Here is a 27,794-nt window from a genome sequence, read left to right as displayed (position 1 = left end):
TCTTGGAACCCTCACTGTTGATCTGCTCTTAATAATTTCTGCAAACCTCCTAGATTCTGGACACTGCCTCCCACCTTGCACTTCTGCCCTCTTTTCCTAGTTAAGACTTCTCTGGCTTAGTTTTGTGTCCCATTATTTTCTTCTTTGGTATGTTTTGACCTATTATCACTAAAAAATAAGTATCTATTATGCAATAGAAAGGGGTTGAGTGACTATATGCCCAATCATGGTTAAGAGCAATGTTATAGGTTGAATTTTGTCCCCCAAAAAGGTATGTTGAAATTATAATCCCTAATTATCTCAGAATGTAAAGGATCTTTACAGAGGTAATCAAGTTAAAATGAAGTCATTAAAGTGGACCCTAATCCATTATGATCAGTGTCCTTATAAAAAGAAGAAATTTGGATATGGAGATAAACAAAGAAGGAAGACTATGTGAAGAGAGATAGGGACATCACTACAGTGTTGCATCTATAAGCTAAGGAAAATAAAAAATCTCACAGACAGATATAGAAATTCTATATCCCTTAATGCTCACTCAAATGCTTTATATTCTGCTGTATGGCTGCACTGGACAAAGGTAAATTTTCAAGTGAATTTTTCAAATAAGTTTAATAATCCTGGAAGTATTTAATAAGGGTAAATTTGAAATGCATCTAAACCTCTAAAATTCTCTGAACCTAAATGTTGGTTTAGGCACTCCCACAACAGAGTAAGAGACTAAAAGCAGGCTTCCCTGGTGGCACAGTGGTTAAAAATCCACCTGCCAATGCAGGGGACATGGGTTTGATCCCTGGGCCAGGAAGATCCCACATGCCGTGGAGAAACTAAGCCCATGCGCCACAGCTACTGAGCCTGTGCTCTAGAGCCTGTGAGCCACAACTACTGAGCCCATGCACCGCAACTACTGAAACCCACGCGCCTACAGCCTACAACTACTGAAACCCACGCGCCTACAGCTCACACTTCACAACAAGAGAAGCATCACTGGAATGAGAAGCCTACACACTGCAACAAAGAAAAGCCCCTGCTAGCCACAACTAGAGAAAGCCCACGCGCAGCAACGAAGACCCAATGCAGCCAAAAATGAAAAAAAAAAAAAAAAAAAAAAAAGACAAAGCAGTTCAAACTTCATGATAATGACTTTCAAAATTTTTAATGTGTATACCCTTTGGCAGAGTAATTCCACTTCTATTTTCCTTCATTTTATAAGCACTACTTATGTGCTGTTTCATAGCATTTTTTAAAACAAGGAAATGTTAATTTCTAAACTTTATTTTTAACTGGAAGAAAGCAATCTATAATATGTACAGATTAAACATTCTGGGATGGTGGTATCTCAAGTATTCTTCCCTGATCTCCCACTAAGCAGCTCTGCAATCTCAAGCAAGTTACTTAAAACTGTGCCTTAATTTACAAAATCTTAATTTCCAAAAAATACGCTGCCATAGAACACAGAATAAGAGACAGAAAAGTGCCTATGCACGTGGACATTGGAAGGCAAGAACACAACAAAAGCAAAGGCACCTCAGGGAACTAAGCTGACTGCCAGAAAAGTATGCTCTTTCTAGGAGTCCTTCCTGAGACTGTATTCATCTAAAATATCTCTTCCTCAAATACACAGTGCTTATATTTTCACTTTTAATTAAAACACTTTAATTTTTTTAAAGTTGCAAAACAGTATACAGTATAACCTCATTTACAGGTTTGAACACCTAGAAGGATACTGCACGGGCCAATTATTAAAAGTTAATAATTTTGGGGAATGAAACTGGAAAAGGTGCGAACTTTCATTTTCTATTTTACCTCTGGATATTTTGACTTTTTATAATGAGAACATACTATTATTATTGTTAAATATATAGTTATTGAAAATACCATGCCAAGAGTTTCCCCATAATTACTAAAACTATTTAAGAGGCAATTAAATTCTATCATTAAATTTACAGTACATACAAAGATTTCAGGCTTGAATTGTGAAAGTTCTTAAAAACTATTTACGTGAAGGTTATATACTGAATAAAAACTTTTAAAGTCTAATATCATTTATTTCTGCATTTCATAAAAATGAAGCTTTTAGCACTAGATCAGGGGATGGTAAACTACTGCCTATGAGCCAGTTGCTTGCTTTTATAAATAGTTTTATTAAAACACAGCTATGCCCATTTGTTAACATATTAAATACAGCTGCTCTCACACTGCAGAGTAGTTGTAACAAAGACTATATGGCCCAAAAGCCTCCTTTATTCAAAAAACTTTTATGTTGGTGTAAGTGAGAAATACATTTATCCAAATTTAACAACTAGTACAAAATGTTTCTTCTATATACAACTCAATAGCAAAAAAACAAATTGATTTTAAAAAGTACAGAGGCTCTGAACAGATCTTTTCCCAAAGAAGACATACAGATGGCCCACAGGTACATGAAGAGACGCTCAACATTACTAATCATCAACTCACCCCTGTTACAATGGTTATTATCAAAAAGACAATAAATGACAAGTGTTGGTGAGGATGTGGAGAAAAGGAAATTCTTGTGCATCACTGGTGGGAATGGAAATGAGTGCAGCCACTATGGAAAACAGTATGGAGGTTCCTCAAAAAATTGAAAATAGAACTAACGTATGATCCAGCAATTCCATGTCTGGGTATTTATCTGAAGAAAATGAAAACACTAGTACAAAAAGATATCTACACCCCTTTGTTCACTACAGCATTATTTACAATAACCATAACATGGAAACAACCTATTTGTGCACTGATGGATGAACGGATAAAAAAGTTGTGGGATACACACACACACACACAGGAATATTATTCAACCATGAAAAAGGGGGAAGGAAATTCTGCTATCTGTGACAATATGGATGGACCTTAAAGGCACTGTGCTAAGTGAAAGAAGTCAGACAGAGAAAGACAAATACCACGTGATTTCACTTATATGCAGAATCTAAAATAAGAAAAAACAAAACAAAATGAATAAAAGAAAAAACCCAACTCACAGATACAGACAACAGATTGGTGATTGCCAGAGGCAGGAAGTCAGGGGTAGGTGAAAAGGGTGAAGGTGGTCAAAAGATATAAACTTCCAGTTACAAAATAAGTAAGTCCTGGGTATGTAATGTATAGGATGGTGACTACAGTTAATAATACTGTATTACATATTTGAAAGTTGCTAAGAGAGTAAATATTAAAAGTTCTCACCACAGAAAATATAAAATTTGTAACTACATGTGATAATGGGTATGAACTAGATTTACTGAGGTGATCATTTCAAAATACACGTATATATTGAATCATTATGTTGTATAGCTGAAACTAACATAATGTTTCATGTCAATTATACCTCAGTAAGAAAAGATTTCTTCCGTGAAGTAAAGACTATATTAGTTATACAAAGTCTTTTCAAAAGGTATACAACAATGAATATTTTTTTCATATTATGTTTTCATGTTAACTAAGGTATTCAGTAACAAAACAGAATGACAATGAAAATTAATGTTATTCTTACCTGTAATCTAAACCAATCTAATCTCATTCCTCTGAAATCAAATACCTCCCCATCTTCAACTACAATAACAGAAAAAAGATTACAAAGCAAAATTAATATTTTCACAAACCTATAATCACATTTTAAAATTTAAGAGCTAAGACAATTTTACTTCTGGACATATATACAGAAGAATAAAAGCTGGGTCTTGAAAAGATGTGTGTACACTAATGTTTACAGCAGCATTATTCACAACAGCCAAAAGGTAGAAGTAGCTGAAGAGTCCATACACAGATGAATGGATAAACAAAATGTGATATATACACACAATGGCATATTATTCAGCTTTAAAAAGGGAGCAAATTCTGTCACATACTACAACATGGATGACATGTTGAGGACATTATGATAAGTGAAATAAGTTAGTGACAAAAAGATAAATACTGTACAATTCACTTATGTGAAGTATCTAGAACAGCTGAACTCAAAGAAAAGTAGAATAGTAGATCCAGGGACTAGGGGGAAAGGAAAATGGGGAATTGTTATTTTATAGCTACCAAGTGTTAGCTTTGCAAGATAAAAAGTTCTGAATATCTACTGTACAATTATGTGAATACACTTAACACTACTCAACTGTACACAAAAATGGTAAGGTAGCAAATTTCACATTATGTTTACTTTACCACAACGTAATAATAAAAATAACTTAATAGCTAAGAGTGAAATAATTCTCATGTCCTATAAAGATGATGATAAAGGAGGCAGTTATGCAAAGAGAAGTGTAAAGTACAGATTTCTCCCCTAAACCCTATGATTCTCATTTGCTTACATGTCAATTTAAAGGACCTAAGATAGAGCTTAAGTTCCTATTCTAGTATTTAATATCTGTTAGAGTGGGCGCAAACCATGTTAAATAATTGAGAGGTTAACCCTCAAACCTTAAGTTATCAAATCTGTCAAAAAAAAAAGGGTAATAACAGCTTTTTATTATAATAAACCTGACAAGGATTAAATAGGATAATACAAAGTGCCTGCCCAGATTAACCATTTTATTAATGCTATCCATTACTGCCACAGGTAATGCTTGGACCAAATACACATTTTGTTATGATATGGGGTGCTAATTTTTCTTTCTTTTCTTTCTTTTTTTATATTACAAAATGTTTTTTCCCCCTGCTGAATAATAAGAAATGTCAAGCTATACATCTTATGATTTTTTTTTTTTGATTTTATTATTTTTTAAATTTTATTTATTTATTTATTTATTATTTTTTGGGGGGTACCCCAAGTTCAATCATCTGTTTTTATACACATATCCCCATCATCTTATGATTTTTTAAAATCACCACACATCCATTTTGGAAACCTTTGCTTCAGAGAGAACAAAGTTAAAACAAAAGAGAACGGGTTGAATATGCCCCAAAATAAGGAAGTAATTCTGCAAAAACTAACTGTTAAATCCTCTCCTTAATAATCAAATTTGAAAACCTAATTGTAAGAAAATATGTTTTTATTTAAAAGATTTATTACCTTGTTTTACACTTAGAGAAGTCATAGTGTTAACAAAAGAGGACATGATGATTGATTCATCTTCAGGGCAAACAGAAAGATTCTGAAAAACAAACAAAAGATAATGATAAACACAGCTAGTTGGGCAAAAACTCACAGGTCCATCAACTGGTAGATGGATAAACAAACTAGTATATCTACAATATGGTATATTTTTCAGCAATAAACAGGAATGGAACGTTGATACACACAATAACATGGATGAATCTCAAAAACTATGCGAACTGAAAGAAATGAAAAACAAAAAATTATATCACGACAATTTCATTTATAGGAAAAAATTTTTTAAAAGCCAAAAAGTGACAAAAAGCAGACAAGGGGTTGTGGGGGTCTAGAAAGGGAATCAACTACAAAGGTGAACAAGAAAAGCTGTGTTAGAAATGCTCTACATCTTGACGGGTGGTGGTTACATGAATGTATACAGTTGCCCGAATTCAAATAGTACACTAAAAACAGATGATTTTTATCATATATAAATTTTACCTCAACAATATTAGGGCCCCAAAAAATTCCTCTCAAACTGGCTAAGAAAGTGAATATTTGATAAACTGCATGTAAAGTAGGTGCTAAATGTTAAACCTTTAAAAAAGTGGATGCTTAGTTCACAAAAAGCATAAATAATTTTCAAAACATCAAGACCTATACTACAGGGACTTCCCTAGTGGCGCAGTGGTTAAGAATTCACCTGCCAATGCAGGGGACATGGTTTCAATCCCTGGGCCGGGAAGATTTCACATGCCACAGAGCAACTAAGCCTGCAAGCCACAACTACTGAAGCCTGCGAGCCTAGAGCCCATGCTCCACAATAAGAGAAGCCACCACAATGAGAAGCCCACGCACCACAAAGAAGAGCAGCCCCTGCTCGCCACAACTAGAGAAAGCTCGTGCACAGCAACGAAGACCCAACACGGCCAAAAATAAGTAAATAAATACAATAAATTAAAAAAAATACCACACTGTATGTACCTTACAACAGAAGCAGGTGGTAAAAAGTTCAGACATTGAGTTAAGACTTGAGTTCAAATAGTGGCTCTATTACCCATGAACTGTGCAATACTGATCAAGTTACATAAAGTCATTTTTCTTGACTATACCTATAGTCACAGAGTTGTTGTACAGAAGTAATATACTATCAATAAGTTTGCCAATTATTAATATTAGTATTATTATTGCTGCTACTATTACTATTACTATAATTCCAGAAAAATTAAGAAATTAATTTTTTCATTATTGGTAAAATCCAGTTTATGTAAAAGACACTAAAAGACATGGAGTAACTTAAAAATTTTAACATTTAGCATAAATCTGTAAAATTTATTGATAAATATCCAACTAGTCATAGCGAGTTTCAAAATGCCATGAAACCAGGAATCTGTTTTACTTTTTAGACTGTGATAGCACAGTAGCCTTTGGTTTATCTGGTAAGTAATAACTATTCCAAAAAAAAACTGCAGCAAAGCAATAACACTCTAGGGATAAAATTAGCTTTTCTAATCCCCCTTTTAATAGACATTCTAGAAAGAAAGCACATGAGCTCCACCTAGTGGATAAAAGAAGAAATAAACTAATTTAGGATAAGCTGTATATAATTCAGGGTAAACGATTATATGAATAATTTTTTTTTCTTATTTGCATTTTTAGGTAGGTCTGAAAGAAAATCTGGATTTCAAAATATGGTTATGTGGAAAACCAGTAGTTTTAGAGTAGTCTTAATATAAAGAGAATTCGTGCTGCTCTTCCTTTGTACTGTATGTTAGCTTACAGTAGTTTACAGACACCTGTGATTTTATAAAGTGAAAAAACTGAAATATTATTTTCCTTACAGTCAATTTATTTGGAATAAAAATAAAAAGAAATTTATATTAAGATTAAAAAAGACTGAATCAAGAAATTATGGAAAGCAAAAAACAAAAAAAAGCTAAGACTAAAAATACAGGAAAATACAAATTGAAAATAAAATTAGGACATTTTATTAAATTAGGACATCTAGATGAATTCTTTTTTACTTGCCATTCTCGAACACACTATGCAAAAAGATTTATCTTTTCTTTTTCCTCTAATACTTAAATTATCAATTATAACATCTCCATCATCTCTTCTTTATCTCCATGGCCACTGTCCAAGTTTAGGCTTTCAATAGCTCTTACCTAGCCTACTGCAGTAATTCTTCTTCTGATCTCTCTGCCTCCTCCCTTGGCCCCCAGCAATTTATCGTCCACACTGAGCCAGAGTGATCTTCCTAAGTATTAAATCTGATTTATGACTAACCTCCTCTTGCAAATTACCTCTGTAACTTGGTTACTGTACACCTCCAACCCCAAGATAAAGAATTATTCCCTGCATGTGTTCACTATGAGCTTTACACACACTTAAGCATAATGCCCATCACACTGGTCTACAACCAAATGTTTTCTCCCTTCTAGATGATGATCCCCTTGACAAAATATGACCATGACTTATTTACATCTGTATCTTCACCACTTGGCAAAAGATTACTTTTGTAAATGTTTACTGAGCAAACAAATCAGTTATTAGAAAGGAGGGAAATAAGGAACAAAAGGGAGCATGATGTAAGATAGTATTTTACCTGTACAAGTTCATTGAGGACAACAGCATCAAAGCCAGAAAGGTACTGCACATAATACCTCTGCATTACAGGTCCATATTTCCTTACATGTGCTCTAAGCTCTTCCATGTAAAATATTAGTTCAGCAATGTGCCTTTTTTTAAAAAGTTCAAAAAAAATTTCAAAAATTAAATTCATTGTTATTAAGGAAAATATGAAATGCTTTTGATATTGCTACATTAAGTTTTTTCCTTAGAAAAAGCACTGTTAAATATTTAATGTCAACTACTTCTGTTTTGTATTACTTCATATAAATAAATCATGGAAAGCAAAAAAAGCTAAGAATAAAAAACTGATAAAGGAAAAAACAAAATAAAAGTAACATTAGGACATCTCATAAATATATCATTAAAAAATCATAAATGAAAGAAGATTAGACTATTAGGAAGAAGTAAGATTTTTCTGTATGCTCTTATTTCTCTGACTCATTTATCTAACTCCTATTGAGGAACCGTGGACTAAAATGAGAGAAAGATATTACACAGCTGCAACTCCTTTAGGATTCTTATTCAAATTTTTGTGTCGTAAATAATTTTGAAACATGAATTCCGTAAGAAATACTATACTATAGCAAGAAAACAAACAAGACTTCTATGACCACCTAGAGTACTAAAGAGAAAACATTTAAAGCCCTAATTCTAAACTAAAGTGGACTTTGCATTCTAATTCACATCACCTAACGACATATTATAAATAGTCCCTCCATTACGACCAATATGAAAAGCCTTAAAAAAAAAAGTTTTTCAAAGTAATTTTACTTTAGTCCCCAAATTCCATAACCCATAAATCAAAATATAAAAAAAATTTTTTTTTAAATGTTGCTAACTTACTTATCTATAAAGTCATCTGCACTCTTCTTCGGCATGTTATCTGCATGACGAAGTAGCCAGATAATTTCATCACGGGCAAAGGATAATGCCATAAAAACAAAAAGTGCCTGATAGATATTAAAAAAATAATAACATTATTTACTCTCGCGCAAAGATTAAAAACAAAACCTATTCATAATCTTTCTCCAAGTGAAAAGTCATTAGCAAAACTCATGACACCAACTTTAAAAGCCAGAAATGAGAGAAAAGAGGAACTTTAAAGTATGTATGAGGGAAAGCATGCACATAAGCAAGATGTGAGGAAAATGCATGAACGTCTGATTTACAAGTGCCAAGTCAGCATATCCACTCGCAGCTAAATATAAAACCCTCTTATATAGTCCCTGACTCAAAATTTAGCAAAAATTTCACAGAGAGAGAAGGAAAAAATGTTTAATCTTAATATGGCACACTTGTTGTATTTGAAATAAGAATTAAATCAGTTACCTTGGGACCTAGCAAGCCAGGCTGATCAGAGAGGACGGTAGCCAATTCTTTCAGTGCAGACCTTAAAAACTTGCGTCTTTCTCTGTGCATTGAACCACTACAGGGAAAGACACCCACCATTACAGTTTATCTATTTCTACTAAACTTACTACTGGCAATTAAATAACATCATTTCAGGGTCAACTTCCAAAGTCTTCTTAGGAAACAGAAGCCCTGACAAGTATCTTCTATGTGTTTGTCATTAAATGACTTTCCAACCTCATCTTTATCCCCGACTTTCTTGTGCTGCTTTTGTAACTATGTTTATTCTCTTCTCTCTATCTATCAAAATCCTACCCAAACTTCAAGACCAATCTTTCAAGGAGTATTTCCCGATATACAGATGTCTATTTTTGAAAAATTTCTGCCAGTTTAGTACCATATAGCCTAGCACTCTAAAAACTGGACTGTGAAACCCTTAAAGGTAACCACTGTTCTATTGTATACATTTTTGTCACTCCCACATAGTCAATAAATATAACTTAATAAATATCTGATTATATCTCCTCATTTATTAAGTATATTCCTATTAAATATATAAAATTGACTAAATAAAAGCTATATTCAATTAAGGCATTGGGATGAAATCTATTTGGTGCTATTGTTCAAAAACAGAAAGATGAGGAAAGGATAATCATAAATACTCATGTACTAGGCATATTAAAAATAGACTACAAATTAGAAGAAATTTATTCTCACACATTAACAAGGAAAAAACAAATCACAGAATATTCTAAAAATTTCAACTCCTCATACTATTCAAAACATACACCATTCCAAAAAAGTTTTAAAATTTAGATAGTTGCAAAAACTAAATGGTCACACACACACAAACATATGCACCCCCCCCACACCATATGCCAAAAAACTAAGTAGAAGAAATATCTAACACCAGAAATTTAGCTGTGACACAACAGATTAATTTTAGAAGACACATTAAAATCCAACCTTTGCCTGTGACCTTAGCTTCTACCTCTCTAAGCTTCAGCCTCTCATCTATAAAACAGGGATGATGACACCTGACTCAAAAGATACATCTTTCATGATGCATAATATATAGTATCTTTACAATGTTAGTAATTCTAATGGCAAGCTCTCTTTTAACTGACAATAATAAACTCATCTGGTGTAATCTAAGAAGGAAGTGGGCAAATGTTTTGATTATTTTACTACACAGGGTCACAGCAAGGAGTATTAACATTGAGAGAAAATACAAAGTACTACGTCTGGCATGTGTTAATGAATGACCCAAATTACTACCGCTTACTATTTATAATTGTCTTATATAATAAATAAAAGGAATAAAAATGCCTTACTTTTAAAAGATCTTTATAAAAGATAGCTGTGACACCACAAATATGCCTAGGGTCTAAAACATGAATAAGTCATAATCATATGTATTTCCGTAGGTCAGGAAAGAAATTCTAACACACTCCAAAGTATGTTATTTGTACTAGAGAATGATTTTTTAAATATAAGCACTTTATTCAAGTGAAAAAATGCATGAGAAATAATATACTACAGTTAGCAATGAATAAAGATGATTTAAATTCCCAATATTCATTTTACAGCCTAAACCTAAATTCTAAAACTTCTTGTGTTTCTATACTTTCACCTATGACAATGGTGCTTATCTTTTCTCTGCCTTATAGAAATACTTATGGATCAGATGTTATCTCTACATTACCTAGACTTACTGGAGAAAATATTCTATGCAAGTACACCATAGATAACAATTAAATATCAAATTATTTCATGAGAAAATTGAAAAGTTGTTCAAACATCTTGAACACAATAATTTCTAATTTAAGTTATCTATATATTTACTAATAAAATATATTTACTAAAATTTGGGAAAGGTATGGCATTAACATACTTTGAAAAGTAAATGCTATTTAGGAGAGTGTAAAGATATGTCAATTTTCATGAAGTAGTATAAAAATCATAACTTGCAAAGTAATGGCACCAGAGCATAGTGACAATAAGAGAATTGAATGATACCAAAATAAAGTCCTCTATATGGTATTCCTTAGAGCATTTTTAGAAACACTTCAAAAATATTTAAAATCTGTCTGCACTAACAGCAATGTTACCAGATACAGAGGTTACAAACTTATTCCTCATTGACTGAAAGTCCCCCACTTCTACTACCACATCTTACATACCATTAATTTGCACTCATTTCAACAAAATAATGCTTTAAGGAATTCTTGAATAAAAGTTCCTTAGGTAAGTTAGAACTACTTACGCATGTGACACAGCTGCCTCTTTACATTCTCTTATGTCATTAATACGCTTATTATAGCTATGAGTGCAGGAGAAAAAAAAGGAAATACGTTAATCTTAATATTGTCAAGAACAGTAAAAATAAGTCAAATAGCAGTCAATTAAAAATGCCTTATTATCAACAAGAAAAACTGGCCCTCAAACTGGAAATACATGGAAGAAGTCTACCCATATTCTCTTCTAGCACCTTAAGAACCTAATCAACTCTTCCTAGAAAGATAAATCTCCTATTACATTACAATTTGGTAACAAAATTAAAATTCACAATGCAGATTTTTACTTCATTGAATATACTTCCTTAAACCTCCAAGAGAGACATTAAAATTATACTTCTAATATAATTAACAGTGATTTCCAAAAACTGGAAGTGCTGACAAAGCTATTACTTCTGGCTTTTTATCGCTTTTGACTTTTTATGCTATCTCATGAGCATAAAAAAATTTCTCAAAGGACGTATCCTAGTGATGAACACTAGTGACTGTGTGGAAATAAGGCTTCTGTGGTGGAGAAAACTGGGGCAGGAAAGCATTTGACTAAATAATTTTAAGGAACAGAATTATGGGTGATTTTTACCCTCCATTTTAAAAAAACAATTTTTTGCAAATTAAAAAACATTTAAATAAAAGAAACCAAACACCAACATCAAACAGTTTAAAGGTGTCTTCTGAAAAATAAACGCTAATAAATATATGATAATTTCCTTACTATTACACACAAAAACTCAAAATTCCTAAAATGTTAAAGAAAAATTATCTTCCTGACAACCTGGCTAAAACCACTTAGACCAAGAACTTCAACGTCTAAATTAAGTACACTAAGATTTTTGTATCCTTTAAGCAAATGTTCCAAAATACACTAATTCTGTAATCACTGACCTGTATAAATAATGAGATTTTATATTTATGGTCTGAGTTGTAGTTACTATAATAATTCACATTTTAAATTGGATCACTCATGACAATAAAAAAATTAAAAGTTTTCAATTTTAATACAGAAATTCTTAAATGGTAAATTTAACACTAAGAAAGTGTAACAAGGGAATTCCCTGGCAGTCCAATGGTTAGGACTCAGTGCCTTCACTGCCATGGGCCCAGGTTCAATCCCTGTGGCATGGTTAAAAAAAATTAAAAAAAAAAAAAAAAAAAAAGGCATAACAGAAAGATAATGTTTCATGATGCCATTAAACCTATCTGTACCATATATACCATAGGCTCAGAGACTATCTGTTCTAAATGTTTACATATATTTAAATATAATTCCACAGAGAGGATGTCAATATGCTAAGACATCACATAAGTTTCACGATTTTTGATCTGAATCAATTAGAAAATGGCAAAGCCCACGACACAGGATATTTCCAGGTATTCCACCACCATCTAAAATAAAAGGTGAACTAGGAGTTGAAAAATATAGAGGGTACTGTTTCTCATACTATGACTGAGAGACTACCTGCATGAGAATGTCAGAATCACTTATGGTGACAGAAGTCAAAACAGTGATCACTTGAGAGGGGTGGCAGTATTGACCAGAAAAAGGCATGAGAGAATTTTCTGGGGATAATGGAAATATTCTGTATCTTGACCTAAGTGGTCACCAAGAGTATTCATATGCAAACTTGTTGAGCTGTACACCTAAAATTTATGCATTTTTTTGTTTGTAAATTTACCTCAATAAACTACTTGTGGTGGGCGGGGGGAGGGGGTGGGGGGTGAGGGCAGATTTCTTTAACCTCTCCAAGATACAGATACGTATAGGAGATATAGGAGGTTAGGGGTGATGCCCAGGAACCTGGAATTTAATCTGCATCCTAGGGTACTTCATATGCACACTAAAATTTGAGATGGTATACTGCCTTAAATTGTCAGTACTAGACATACCTTTACGTTTTAATAACTAACAGATTTTTTAAAATCTCAATTTCATTTAGGACATTACTGAATTGGATATGAAATAAATGTAGGTCAACTTCAATTCTATGACGCTGACAAACCCAACACAATTATTCAGTATTTTCAGGTTCAGGGGACCCCAGGATATCTTAGATGCTCCTAATTTCAAAAGATTTTATAACCAAGTCTGAGTTCAACCAATGCAGGAATTAAAAATTCCAAGAAAACAAATTTGAGGATCATTTGTGTTACAGGGAATGAGTCACTTGGAATACTTCCTTAATATAAGGAAACATGATTTCCTTTTTGCAGTGGTCTGACTTCTGTACTTGTTATCATTAATTTAATAAAGTATTTTTTGATTGATTCATATACTTTTCTAAATGCGCTATATTCTAAAATACACTTCTAAAATAGCACTTCTGAAAATTTCAAAACTCTTAAAATGTACATTGTGCTTTTAGTAATATTTATGTCTAAAACCATATTACAATATGCAAAATTTCTCCTAGAATATAAATTTTTAAAGGGCAGGAACATTAGACATTTTAATCTATGAAATTACCTGTAAAAAATATTAGGATCATTGTCAAAAACGACTTGGTGTGACTGGTAAGTTGGTACAGGCTATATGTCCTTGTGTAATATGATCCTCCTCTATCCCTGAAACTTTAACAGATATTCCACTCACTACTTTTCTCCAAAAAAGACAAAATAATTGAAAATGCCATACCCTCGTATATTTACAAATAAGTCTTCCGCAGCTTTGTGAATGTGGAAAACTTCATCCCGAAAGAGAGAGAGGCAAGAGCTACTTTGAAGAGCTAGCTTCCAAAGGTTCAGCGCTGTTGCATCAGTATTTAGGATCCCATGGCACAAAATAAAGCCAACTTTAAACAAAAGAAAAAGGAGTACGAATATAAAACTATTCCAAAGTTAGGTTATTTCAGTTACGGGGTAGCTTTTTTAAAATAAAGAAACATAAACACAATCACTAAATTGAGGCTTTTAAGCGACAGGTAATAATACATATAAGATGGCAACAGTATTTCTCTTTTTCAATAATAATTTTCTGTACTCTGCAAAACCAGTGCTTTGAACCTATACTGATGAAATGGGAAAAAAAGTCACTTCCGGGTTGTGAAGGAGGCACTTTTAACAGATGAGTAAAAGATATTTTAAGGCAGAAATCAGAAGCTACTAATTTACACATAATACAATAATCATTACAGTTGTTACAATGATAACTGAAAGAGAAAGCCAATCTATTCTTCTAAACCACTGGAAGATATGAAATAGCATCTCCCATTTTCATAGCAAATTATAGTTTTTACTAAATAAGTCCTTTGACATACATTATCTCACATGATTATCCTACAGTGTATAAAGAACCACTGGTATCCTACTTTTACAACTGAAGAAATGAAGGCCAATGACTTAGCTAAAGTTACACTAATAAAGTATTAGAGCTAGACTTTGCCTCAGCAGTTACCCTTGAAGTCCAATATTCTTTCAACATATTACGCTGCTCTCTATTATGAGAATTCAAGTTATCTCTTTGAACTTTTGTCATCTAATTTACAAATCCTACACAAATTTGTAATCCTGTATGTTTGTTGATGTCTTCCATAGCTCTCTATTCTAGGCCATAAAACCTCATCTTTCATTCCTTCAACCTTTACTCAAGTGTGTATTATAAACTAGGTATCTTGCTGGGCCAGTTACAAACCAATCCTATTTTCTGTAAGATTTCTCTCTGATTTTCAACAGTCACTCCCATCTTTAAACTCCAGAATCATTAACATTTAACTTGCCATTTACCTTTCATTCTTAGCGCAACCTTCCTTTCAAAGGGCCACTACGCAAGCAAGCTAACTCTTAAGTAGGCATATATAGTGGACTCATACATACAGAAGTACAATGAACGTCCTTAAATTTCCTGAAATATATAAAAATGCTTTTCATACAAAGGGGCCCCAAATGCAAGCCTAATTATTTGATCTGATGCATAAGCAAAGAAATAAAACACACTGTGTGGAAATTTTAAAAATCCTCAAGAGAAGTTTTGTAAAAATTTTTGCCTCGTGTACTTTTTATATGTTAATCCCCATAGAAAAATGAGATTTCACTCAGTGTATACTAAGATTTATAAGATTGCTGTTGATAATGAAATTTCTCTGAGAATATTATCAGTTTCATTACGGGTTACTGTGTATTTTACTTTTTTAAGATATGGGTCACAATATAAATTAAGGTGTATTCATTTATTTATGATAAGATCAATAAAAGGTAAATTAATTTAAAATAGCCCAAGATTAGGAAGACAGTTTATTAATTAAATCATACATTTACCACCTTTCCCCGCTAAGGCCCCAATAAAAGGACAGAAAAAAAATGTTTTTAAGCCATAAAAATGTTAGAAAACAAGACAGAAAACCAATAATAGACAAGAAAGTTGGAGAAAATCTTCGAAGAGAGAAAGACTGTACTATCAATTTAAAAAGAGATCTCTCCCAAGGAGTCCTCTGAGTATAATTAACAGAGTAAGAACAGATCCTGAAAAGAGTTTCAGGATAGTTATCGTATAACTGCATTCAAAAGAGCTGGATCCTCAACATTCCAGACCCTCAACGACCCTTGGCCCCAGGCTATAATCTAGACCAGTGATTTTCAAACTTTAGCTTTCTATCAGAATCACTGGGAAGGCTTATTAAATCACAGGTTGCTGGGATCCATTCAGAGTTTCTCATTCAGTAGGTCTAGGGTGGAGATCAATATTCTGCATATCTAACAAGTTCCTAGGTGATGCTGCTAGTCTTTGAACTAATCTAGAGCAAAACTCTGAAGAAAGTAGACCATCGTCTATAGGAAGTCCTACTATGGGAATTGGTGTCAAAAAGAGAAGTGCAGAGTTTGACGTAATTCTATTAACTCTACTCAAGGCTCCGATATATGAAAGCAGCAAAACCTAGTAAACTTTCCTATCTTTTGGCAACTGTGGTTATCCCAAATCTTTTCCATGCCCAGGTATCCTTCCCTTAGGATACCTTCTGACTCACCTGCCTGCTCATTACACAAAGCCCTGAATTCAGCATTCCCTTTAAGGTAAAGACTGGAAGGAAACAGTGCTGTTTAACACTAGAGGTCACTCATGCCAACAAACTCTACTAATCACATTAGTTCTGCAACCACACATCCATAAACATAAAACAGTCAACGATCACCATACTTCTGAGCAAAATCAATACTCTGAAAGCTGTGTTTTTTAAATCAACAGAGCATGAAAACCTTAACTACCATTATAGACGAAAATATAAACATCACAAACCTGATCAATGTAAAAATTATAATTAATAAAAATGGCTAAGGGCAGGGAGTGTATGCTAAATTCTTCATCTTTCATACTAGTAACAGTGCTACCCACACTGCCAGTGTGTAACGAAATTAAGTAGAGAACTGAGAGTATTTAGAAACTTTCATTTAGAAAACTTTTCATTGACCAACCCAATGATGGGTGATGCCTTAGAGGGAGAGGACAGGGAGGGTCAGAGGGAGTCTGGGAGGTAGGGGATATGGGGATATATGTATAAATACAGCTGATTCACTTGGCTGTACCTCAAAAACTGATACAAGAGTGTAAAGCAATTATATTCCAATAAAGAGCTTAAAAAAAAAAAGAAAACTTTTCATTGATAGCAATTTATGAATAGAAACAATAATAATCAAATTGTTAGATTTAATTGAATCTAGTTAATTAAAATGTGGCCTTTTATTTTGTATCTTTGTTTATTACTTTATTTTTGATAATTCCAGTAATTCGGCCCCACTGTATTTTATAAAAGTATCAATCCAAAAATCACTAAAAAAGAAAAACTGGTCCTTCACCAGTTTTAGAATCAGTATAATGAAGTCATCAAATAGTACCTAAATATTAATTAAGAAATAAGAACTATAAGAACTAAAAGGTACAAACTGCTCAAAATTATTCCCCTCTGCCAGTGGACCTGGGGGTAGTAAAAAAATTATATTATAGCAATTCTCATTTATATTATATCTGTTTGTCTACTTCTCCCATAGTTTGTGAACTTCTTAGGGGTGCAAACAAGTAATTTTATCTCCCATGCAAACATATGAGTCGTCTATTGTATGTACTAAAGTAAATTAAAACCAAAAACCTTAATTGAATAAATGCAATATGAAGAAAATCATTAAAAATAAAACAAAAATTTAGTTTTGAAAGGCCACGTTGAGAGGCAATATAATGTAGCCAGCCTTGGATTTAGTGTCGGGTCTTTGTCTTTGTCACGTACTAGCTATGTGGACTAGGCTTTAGATTCCTTATCTATAAAAAAGACCATCTACCCTAACAGGGTGTAAGGACTGAATGAGGTAATGCACATAGAATTCTTAGCACAGTGCTTGGCACAAAAGTAATACATGTTACCCGTTATTTTTCTCTAAAACTTAAACCTGAGGGGTAATCTCAAAACTAACCAATTTTACTTACAGATAATCCATTTTTCCATGGCATCCAAAGACAGATATTCACAAGGCATCTTAAAAAGAGAAAATATAAATCTGTGGTTTAAAGAAATTCTTAAAAAACTATTCTGTACTGAGTCACTCCTTCTTCCTTCTGAGAAGTCTAAATTCTTGGTTCAAATACCACCAACAACATATCTGAAAAGTCAGATGAAAATTTCATAACCTATATTTACACTTGCAGTCCATAAAGGACAATGAAAGCTGTGCCTCTTTCACATTTACACACCCAGAAAATTCTCTTTAAAAGACACTGTTGCTAGCTAAATTGTTTTCAATCTGGTGAATGACTACTTCCAAATTTCCCAAGTCTACTGCAGAGTCTGCAGTATTCCGAAAGATAGTTTTAGTCAAGTTAAAAAAAGAGGGGGCTTCCCTGGTGGCACAGTGGTTAAGAATCTTCCTGCCAATACAGGGGACACAGGTTCGAGCCCTGGGCTGGGAAAATTCCACATGCCGTGGAGCCCGTGTGCCACAACTACTAGGCCTGCATGCCGCAACTACTGAGCCCATGTACCACAACTACTGAAGCCCGTGCACCTAGAGTCTGTTCTCTGCAACAAGAGAAGCTGCCGCAATGAGAAGCCCACACACAATGCAATAAAGAGTAGCCCCCGCTTGCCACAACTAGAGAAAGCCTGTGTGCAGCAACGAAGACCCAAAGCAGCCAAAAATAAATAAATAAATAATAAAATAAATCTTAAAAAAAAAAAAAGAGGGACTTCCCTTGTGGTCCAGTGGTAAAGAATCCATCCTGCAATGCAGGGGATGTGGGTTTGATCCCTGATCCTGGTCGGGAAACTAAGATCCCACATGCCTCAGGGCAAGCTCATGCACCACAACTAATGAGCCCATGGGCCTCAACTACAGAAGAGAAAAACCTGCATGCCACAAGTAGAAAGATGCCCACATGCCGCAACAAAACATCTCACACAGCCATAAATAAATAATAAATATTTAAAATATTAAAAAAAAAAGATGTACGTAGCTCAGTGCTCACTGTCTCACCCAAATCAGTAAGTATGTGTGTGTGTTCTCCATATGCATAACATCTATGTTCATATACACAGATAAAAGCTTGAAAAGAAATGTAACAGTACAATAGTGATTTTCTCTAGGTGGTGAGATTTGGGGTGATTTTTGTTTTCTTCTTTACAATTTTCTGAATCTTCTACATTTTCTACCATAATAAGGCAAAGCCAATTTTTAAACCTTAAAAGAAAATACTCATACTACTAGTTTTACTAACTTAGCATCAGAATCTAGAAATAAAAAAATAAACAGTACAACATAAATACTGAGCATTTTACAATAAGCTTCACTTACAGGCTAACACTAAATGAGAAGAAAAACTGCAATAGCACTGCTTAACTGATATTTTTTAAAAAAAATCAACTTTACTATTTTCATTCAAAAAAGAAAATAAAGAACCATACAGTGTCAGACTGTGCAGGGTTAAGCATTGTACTGGGTGCACTGATGAGACTCAATAATTGAGCATTTCTCCACTGGTCAGCTGAAAGATTCCTTCGAGGATACACCATCTGAAGAGAAATTAGTGCATCTGAAAGAGACTAATTAAAACAGAAAAAAAAGAAAGTTGAGGAATAAAATGGGTTTTTTTTCATTTTCCATTTAAATTCCAGCTACAACTGCTGTGTGTTTCTAACTCTATCATCATAAAACAAGAGCCGAATTACAACTACACTCCATATAATGTAAGAGGTGGGTTCCAGTTATCCTCCTCTGGATTTTTTTTTTTTTTAAACTTCATGAAAGCTACATAGATTCTGCATTCCTCAGCAAAAGCTTAGCTCAGGAAATCATGTTACTTTCTTAAAGGTGAAAATGTTTGGCAATCTTGAGATCTTTTATTTCATAAGGGGTAGAGAGCTTAGGGTCATCCTTTTGTGTATCACTTTCTACTCTAATAGCTCTCAATGAAAGAAAAAGACATGAGTAAGTGTTAACAGAGCTCAACACGTTCCATATTTCTTTAAAGAATGCCTTCTAAAAATAATCCAGTGTACTTTATCTTAATAAATTACTTCTATTTGCCATTTGGTCTATTAATTACAGCTTTATCATCAAGGTATTTAATTTTTCATCTCATCTGATTCTTACTTGCTTTTAATTATTCTTTGCTATTCACCCCTGCTTCCTAAAAATTCTGTACAGAATGGTTCTTTAATCTGGCTGTACATAAATTGCCAGGGGAGTTTGTTCAGAAAAAGAGAATCCAGGGCTCTGCCTGAACCAGAACCTCTAGGAGTAAAACCTAGGAGTCTGTTTCTACCACACTCAACCAAGTGAATCAGAATAGTTTTTTTTTTAATTTAATTAATTTAATTTTAACAAATTCTAGCAAATACAAGATGACCTTTCTATCAAAACCCTGAGATATCATAGAACATCAGAAAAATCAAGATTAGGAACAAACTGGTCTAATCCAAATGGACAATTCTCCTCAGGTAATTATTAATTGTCTAGTATATGCTAATGGCTATGGAGAACCTAGAGATCCAACACTCTTTAAATGAAATTTTCATCACCTAATTGGGAAAAGAACCAAATTTGAAGTGGCTAAATAAAAACAAGGCCATACATGACTGGCAAAAAGTTAGAAACAGATGCAGAGGAAAAACAGAAAAGGAGTAGGGAAGACATTTCTAGATGAGGAAAAAGCACTATTGAAATCAGAGAGACATGATGATCTGCTCAGCACTTTGAGGAATGAACACTTTCATCTACAAATGCTGATTTTTACTTCAAAACTGATGTCATCTACTAGCCTCTTTCAAACCAATGATTCAACTAACTCCAAGACATTAAACCTACATCAATTTGTGGGTATAATACAGCTATGCAAAGAAATTAAACTGGAAATGTATCCTCAGAATTTGCGTGGGAGTGCAGAAACTGAAGGAAAATTCTTGCTGTTAACTGTATGGCAACAAAAAAACAAAAACACAGATTCATACAAAAACTGTATTATTAAGAAGTCTAACTTCCATCATTCAAAGAGAACAATGGACCAAGATTCTAATACCCTGGGTTTTAGCTCTAGTTTTGCCACTACTGCTGTCAAATGGCCTTCTTCATCACATCACTTCCCCAGCCCTCAATTTCCTTATCTATAAATAATGATACCTGTAAATTTCTTTGATGCGCTTAGGAACTAGCCCTCCCTCAGAGAAGCCATAATGGCAAGACTCTAAACCAAAATAGTCCATTAAGAACTATTTTTTTAATGTATCATAAAAGACACATTCCAAATTATCACAAAACTCCTGTAATTTTTCTCTCATTAAGAGGCTATGCTATAATAACATAGCTAAAATTTATCAAATACTATGTAGATAAAATACTTTTTACAAAGTAACTCATGAAATACTCATAACAGCCATATAAGGTAGGACTATTATTACTGCATTTTACAGATAAGAAAACTGAGGTACAGTGAAGTTAGTTAAATAATTTGCCCAGTATTACATAGTAATTAGCAGAGTTGGCATCAGAACCCAAGCAGTATGATATGAGTGTGTAGACATTCTCAAATACTAAACTTCATTGTCTTTATACCTTATACTGAATCTAAAAACTACAATGGATCAATATATTTCTGAGTCTCTATTCACTATTCTGAATCTAATGAGTTCTCTGGTTCACAATTAGATAAAACCATGCATAACTATTATTCACATCTCATTATAATTTTCTTTCTTAAAAGTAGTTTATCACTCTAACTATCTACCCTTAAGCTATCTCATATGCCTATTGAAGCAACACTAAAAACCAGCTCTTACCTTGCTATGGGGTACAAATTCTTCCATCATCTTCTTTAAAGGGTTTTCATAATCCACAATCATCTGACCAAGGCGAGGGTATTCTCGGTCACTTAAAACAGATATATCAAATATCACTGAGCTGTAAACCATCAAATTAATTAAGAACTTCACAGAGATTTTTGTAACTCAGGTATACCTTGCTCCATGGGTCATTTCATGAGCATAGTTGTATAATCCAATGATTGCCTTCCTTTCTTCAATTCGAGACAGCAGTATCATTAGTGTTGTATATGTTATGATCAAATCTAAGTAGTTCTTTGTTAAATCAAAGTTTACAGTCTAGAAAAAAAAAATTAAGTTCAACTCCTTCCTATTTCACAAACTTTTAAGCACACACACAAAAACCTTCATGGTAGCTACTGAAACCTAATAATTTTCTACAGTTATTTATTTTTCCCCCATTTCTGAAATTCTATCTAATTCCTTTCACCAAAAACATGCCTAAAATTTGGGAGTTATAGATAACAGTTTTGTGTTTGTGACACAATTTTATGGATAAAAAAACAGTTTGTGATCACCCCATTCAAGCTGCTAACAATTTCAAAGAATAACCAAAACCAGAATAATAATACACATGGAAGCAAATCTCACTGAGAAAGAAAAAAGGAGCATTAAATAAATAAACAGGTTCACCATTAAGTCAGTGGAGAAGTTTTTGACTTTGTCTTCCTATATCTAGAAACTGTCTTATTAAGAAAGATTTTATCAAGTATGCCTTTTACAGAGAAAAAGATTATTTGTATAACCTTTTAAAATTGGGCCTATTAAAATAAAATACTAAAATTAACAACTATTTCCGAATACGTACAAGATTTATATTCAATGATAATCAAATAACCAAGTGAAAATACAGTATTATTCCTTCCCTTAAAAAATACAAGCCAAATTAACAATGCTGAAACTTTATATACTAATCATATAAATTTTCTCTAAAGAAAAGCATTTGATCCCCTTAGTTCTACTAGAAACAGAAGAATTGGAAATTTTTCTGAAAATAATACTTACAATATCAAAGAAGACTTGGCAAACATCAATAGTATTCAGCAATTCACAAACATGGTCCTGAAAATAAAAGTTTACTTTAATCTCTTACCTATATGAATACTACTAAATTCAGAAAACAAACACAAAATGTATTTTGAATTTTTGTTCTAGAAAAATTCTAATTTTATTCTCTACAAGTGACAGAATAATTTATTCAATTAACAAATATCAATCTATCTCTGAAATGTTAAATTTTGTATATTAAAATACATACCTTAAATTCCATAACATCTACAAATGTGAAGTAATATAATGCCAGATTTTTCAGAATCTCTGATTTTTCTTTCTGTAGTTGTGCAAGCTGTTGCTGTAAAAACAAAATTAGAATGCACTGTTTACTGAGAACAAAATTATTTAATTTTACTACAAACTATCTTCTCTTATGATTGCTAAATGGAAGCACAAGCTTTTAGAACAGTATTTCTAGATGATTAAAGCTCTTTTAAAAAACCAAAATACTTGAGACAGCAACTGCTAATAGTGACCAGCAACTGATAGTGTGAGGCTATAAAACGAATCAAAGCAGATTAGTATAAAACTGCACTACTATTAAGGACAATTGGAAAGTGTTAGGAAAAAATAATTATCAAATGAACTCTTTAAAAAAACTAAAAACAACTCATGAGCATGATCACATTACTAGAAGTGGAAGAAAAGAAGGTGAAAAACATTACACTACAAAAAATAATATGCTTTATAAATTTAGAACTTACCAAAAAGAACATCCAGGCAAAGCCACGTTACGCATGCAAAATAAAATGTAGATACAAACATAAAATACAGTAACGGTTCCCTGACCAGATCCACAAAACACAATAATACATTAAAGAAAAGAAAAAACCACAACAACAAAAAAGAAATGAGAAAGAAGCAAAACTAGAGTTAAGACACTGGTAAACATATGGAGAGGGAAATGTGAATACAAAAGACAAATATTATTTCAATCAACTGTATTACTAAATTTACAAAAAGTCCTAAGTTTTCTTTTTAAAACAACTATTAATATAATTTCTGAAAGAACCCAGCCATATTTAATGTCGTATATCGTAAGTTTCCCAGAATTCCAAAATACCTTTTAGAACCTCTCTGATATTATAAATGCAGTCTACAGAATACAAACTTCTACATCATTTAGGAATTTGTTAGAAGAGCAGAATCTCAGGCCCACCACAAACCTACCAAATCAGAATCTGCCATTTAACAAGATACCCAGGTGATCTGAATGCACATTAAATATAATTTACCTAGAACAGGAGAAAACTAGAAAATTTGAGAAAGTGGTTCAAAATATCAAACTTGCTATCAAAACAAGGCCCTCATACAGTTCTTACTTACACCTACACAGGAGTGTTGGGGGAGAGGTCCCTCTCCACAGAATTGTATTGAACCATTATGATAAGTCAAAAAATTTATAATAGTGAGCATAATATCAGGAGATTAAAAAAACTATTAAAAGACTACTTAAAACAGCAAGCACAGCATTCTGGTAGACCCAACTATTATAAAGTACCCTAAACACTGCAGTCCCTGAGGACATTAAAAAAGCGTAAACGAAGTATCTCTACTTCCCCTGCATGCCAGGCATACTGAAGTATATACTTATAGTGATGTGTGTAACTGTTCTAGCTTTACCTGTGGGAGCAGTTGACTTTATTTTGAACAATATATCTGTTTCAAAACAATTCTATGTTTACATGCACATTTTTAATCATTACTACTCACATCAAGCAGATACTTGTTTTAAAATGATTCTATTTCCTCAGATTATACTACCTTCACCTTGTTCAACAACAGTAAACGTTTACAATGGATGTCAATCCTTTTCCCTACTTTTCAGTACTTTAAATTTGAATTTTGAAATGTAACAGGTGAAAGTAAATTCATAATATAATAGGGATCAAAGCATAATTTGGTTGCTACTGGGTTTAAGTATTAATAGTGACTCCTTTAAATTTGTGTCCTAGTTTGGACAAAAAATGACACAGTCACCATCTTATTAAGGGCTATAATGATCTTTTATACAAATTCTCATTTTTGCATATTAAGAACCTCAAGCTCACAGAACTTAAAAGAATCTTTCTAAAGTTATATAACTACTAGGGCCAGGATTAGAAATTTCATATTCATACTCCTAGTAAAGTGTTCTTTCTACCAATCCACATGCCCCTCATTTTCCTTTTTAATAGTAAAATCTCATTATGGTCTCAATTACTCATTCAATTTTATTTCCCCCCAAATTGTAGGTAACTAGCCTCTACATTGGCTAAAACAAATTTACTGAACTAATGGATATCTGAATTCAAAATAATTACTCAAGTTTTTAAAATTAGGGTCCTACATAACTTGGCCCTAATTTATCTTTCCAATCTAAATTTCCCCTACATCCATTCACACACTATACACAGTTGCCAAAACAAACTATTCACTATTTTCTATACACATTTCATGTTTTCTTTATTGTTTCCTCTACTGAGGTGCAAATTCTACCAAATTTGTGGGTTTGGATTATATGTCCAAATCCCACTACTCCTAAACTACTCAATTCAAATGTTAACCCCATTTTCAAGAAACCATCCCTGATTGAACTTCTTGCCTAAATGCAAACAACATCTCCCTCCTCTAAATGTGTATAATTTCTAATAGTATCACCTTCTACCTTATATCATAGTTATCTCCAACACTATGAGACAGTGTAACAAACTCCACAGCCTGTTTACACAGCTCTGCACATAAAGAAGTATACAATAGAAACATCTATCAGATGAGTAATTAGGACAAATTCATAGACCTTTATATGTCAACGTCAGATGACATGTTTTAACAACTGACGCAGACAGCCCACCTCTTACTGTGAAATCACGGCTTAATGACTTAACCTCTCAGAGTCTAATACCCTCATTATCAAAATGGGAGCTGATGTGAGCAGTTTAGCCAAGATAATGTACATGAGAACACTTTACAGTGCCTGGCACCCAGAAGCTGCTCATTAAATATTAAGTGAATAACAGAAGATGCTCACAGAACAAACATATGGACACCAAGTGGGGAAAGGAAAGTGGGGGCGGGGGAGGGGCTTGGGGTGGGATGAATTAATTGAGAGATTGGGATTGCCATATATACATTACTAATAAGAAAAAAGTATCAAATTGTACACTTTAAATACATGAAGTTTATTGTATGTCAATTATATCTCAGTGAAAGTTAAAAAAAAAAGATGCTCACAGACTACTTCTCCAAAATAAGCAAAAATAAAGCTATTTTAAATAATCCCAATACTACTCATAGTATTTCTAATAAGAGCTGATATTAACTGAGCTTGCTCTCTTTGCCAGGCAGTGTTCCAAATAATGTACAAGTATTTCACACAATCCCCTGTCTCTAGATATAGTTACAATTATGTTCTCTATTTAATGAAGATAAGTACCATTAAGCTCTTCATGAAAGTTCAACTATAACAACAAAGAATAAAAGTGTCTACAATTCTTGGGCTTCAACTGCAAAAAAAAATGCTCCATTTTAGTTTTTTAAATGAAAGAGAGCAGACACTACCAAAAAGCATTTAACATCTAAGTTCAACATCCAGAACAAGTTTTTTGGGTTTTTTTCCCCCTGTTATCTCATTGTTTTATAGTAAATAAAAAGTAGGAAATGGTTTAAGAATATAGATCAGTAATAGACTGTTTGATGCTACAGAACAGAACATTAGAAAAGTACAATTTTTAAAAGAAATGATTCTATTTGCTAACACTTAAAAGCATATCATGGATACATGGGTTAACTATATTAGCAAAATATCTGTACAATGCTTTCATTAAAGTTTCTAACTGTGGGTCATTATTCTTAAAATTCAACTAAAATGTGTAGAAACAAAATAAACAGGATAGACATCCATGCAGATGACAAAATAAGATCATATCTTTGCAATGAAAAATCTTGGTAATTAACCTTTGTACAATTAAGAAGCATTTTCCACACAAAATATAAGTATCTTAAAAACTGATTGAAATTTAGTATTTACTAGTTTTCACTCTTCTGAAGATACTAGCAAATTATAATAAGGAACCAATGACTAAGAAAGCTAACGCAGAGATTTTCAACATAAAGTGACTAACGTCCTTTATTTACCCATTTCAATTATTCTTTCATCATCAAAACTGCTTATGCATAATAAATTATTTTTCTTGACCTATGCTAGTATTTTGTTCCTCTTTAAAAACAACCAAGTACAGAAGTCTGGTTCAGAGAAGGCTTTGTTCAATTTCTTAATATGATATTCTAAACCAGGCTTTTAAAAATAAGAGTGCTAAGAGGCTATTTGGGTAAACCTCTTTTAAGGAACTGTCCAGCCACCACTCTACTCATCAACACTCATGTGGAATACTATAGTATAGCAGCCTCCTGACTGACCTCTGTACTTCTGCTCTTGCCTCTTCAGTCTTCTCCATATAGCAGCAGGGGAGTGGACATTTTAAGGTAACACACTACCCTGAAGAGGTGATTCCAATGAAGGTTATACAAGGTTATACAAGATATTAACACTGGGTGAAAAGTATATGTGAACTCACTGTATTTTTGTTTAGGTTTAACGTTATTTCAAAATAAAGGGTTTTTAAAAAATTTTAATAGTTCCCCATCACACTTAAAATAAAATACAACGTCCTTACCAATGTCTCAGAATAAAATCGAAACAGGACCCCTGTATGCCTCTACAACTTCATCTCTCCTCATGCTCCTCCAGCCTCTCTCAGTAGTTGTCATACTGGTCTGCATGCTGTGTTCATCTAATAAATTCACCAAGGTTGGTCCCACCTGAGAGCCTCTGCACTTGCTCTTTACTCATGTCTGGAATGCTCTTCTCTACTTCTTCCCATAGCTATATCCTTCACTTCACTTCTGTTGAGCACTTACCTAAAATAGTCTTCTCACCCATGTTACTCTCTTACTCCTTATCCTTTCTATTTCTTCCTACCACTTAACTCCAAATAAAAGTATTTATTCACTTTAGTTGTTTATTGTCTAACATCCTAACTTGAACTGAAATTCCACAGAGGCAAGGAGGTTTGTATTATTTCATGCCGTTATATCCAGGGTCTAGAATACAAGCACACAGCATATGTACTTTAAATGAATAAATAAATGATCCTC

At 33.1% G+C, this 27,794-nt stretch overlaps 1 protein-coding gene across 2 annotated transcripts in view; it reads right to left on the bottom strand.

Annotated features, from left to right (window-relative positions):
- NCKAP1 (NCK associated protein 1) overlaps window positions 1–27,794 on the bottom strand; it is a 98,638-nt gene that overhangs the window by 32,437 nt on the left and 38,407 nt on the right. The window contains exons 3-15 of one of the 2 annotated variants that reach the window (XM_057744186.1): window positions 22,864–22,956; window positions 22,611–22,667; window positions 21,742–21,884; window positions 21,564–21,654; window positions 19,194–19,331; window positions 17,723–17,771; window positions 13,949–14,105; window positions 11,289–11,345; window positions 9,002–9,098; window positions 8,516–8,622; window positions 7,647–7,779; window positions 5,021–5,102; window positions 3,512–3,570 (exon numbers count right to left, since the gene is read on the bottom strand). In XM_057744186.1, coding sequence (XP_057600169.1) covers window positions 3,512–3,570; window positions 5,021–5,102; window positions 7,647–7,779; window positions 8,516–8,622; window positions 9,002–9,098; window positions 11,289–11,345; window positions 13,949–14,105; window positions 17,723–17,771; window positions 19,194–19,331; window positions 21,564–21,654; window positions 21,742–21,884; window positions 22,611–22,667; window positions 22,864–22,956 — 1,263 coding nt within the window. The remainder of the gene's footprint in view (window positions 1–3,511; window positions 3,571–5,020; window positions 5,103–7,646; window positions 7,780–8,515; window positions 8,623–9,001; window positions 9,099–11,288; window positions 11,346–13,948; window positions 14,106–17,722; window positions 17,772–19,193; window positions 19,332–21,563; window positions 21,655–21,741; window positions 21,885–22,610; window positions 22,668–22,863; window positions 22,957–27,794) is intronic. The other variant, XM_057744187.1, reaches the window with a different exon arrangement.

Source organism: Hippopotamus amphibius, chromosome 8 (assembly GCF_030028045.1).
Source record: "Hippopotamus amphibius kiboko isolate mHipAmp2 chromosome 8, mHipAmp2.hap2, whole genome shotgun sequence".
NCBI classification, from domain to species: Eukaryota; Metazoa; Chordata; class Mammalia; order Artiodactyla; family Hippopotamidae; genus Hippopotamus; species Hippopotamus amphibius.
This window is presented reverse-complemented; position numbering and strand designations above follow the sequence as displayed.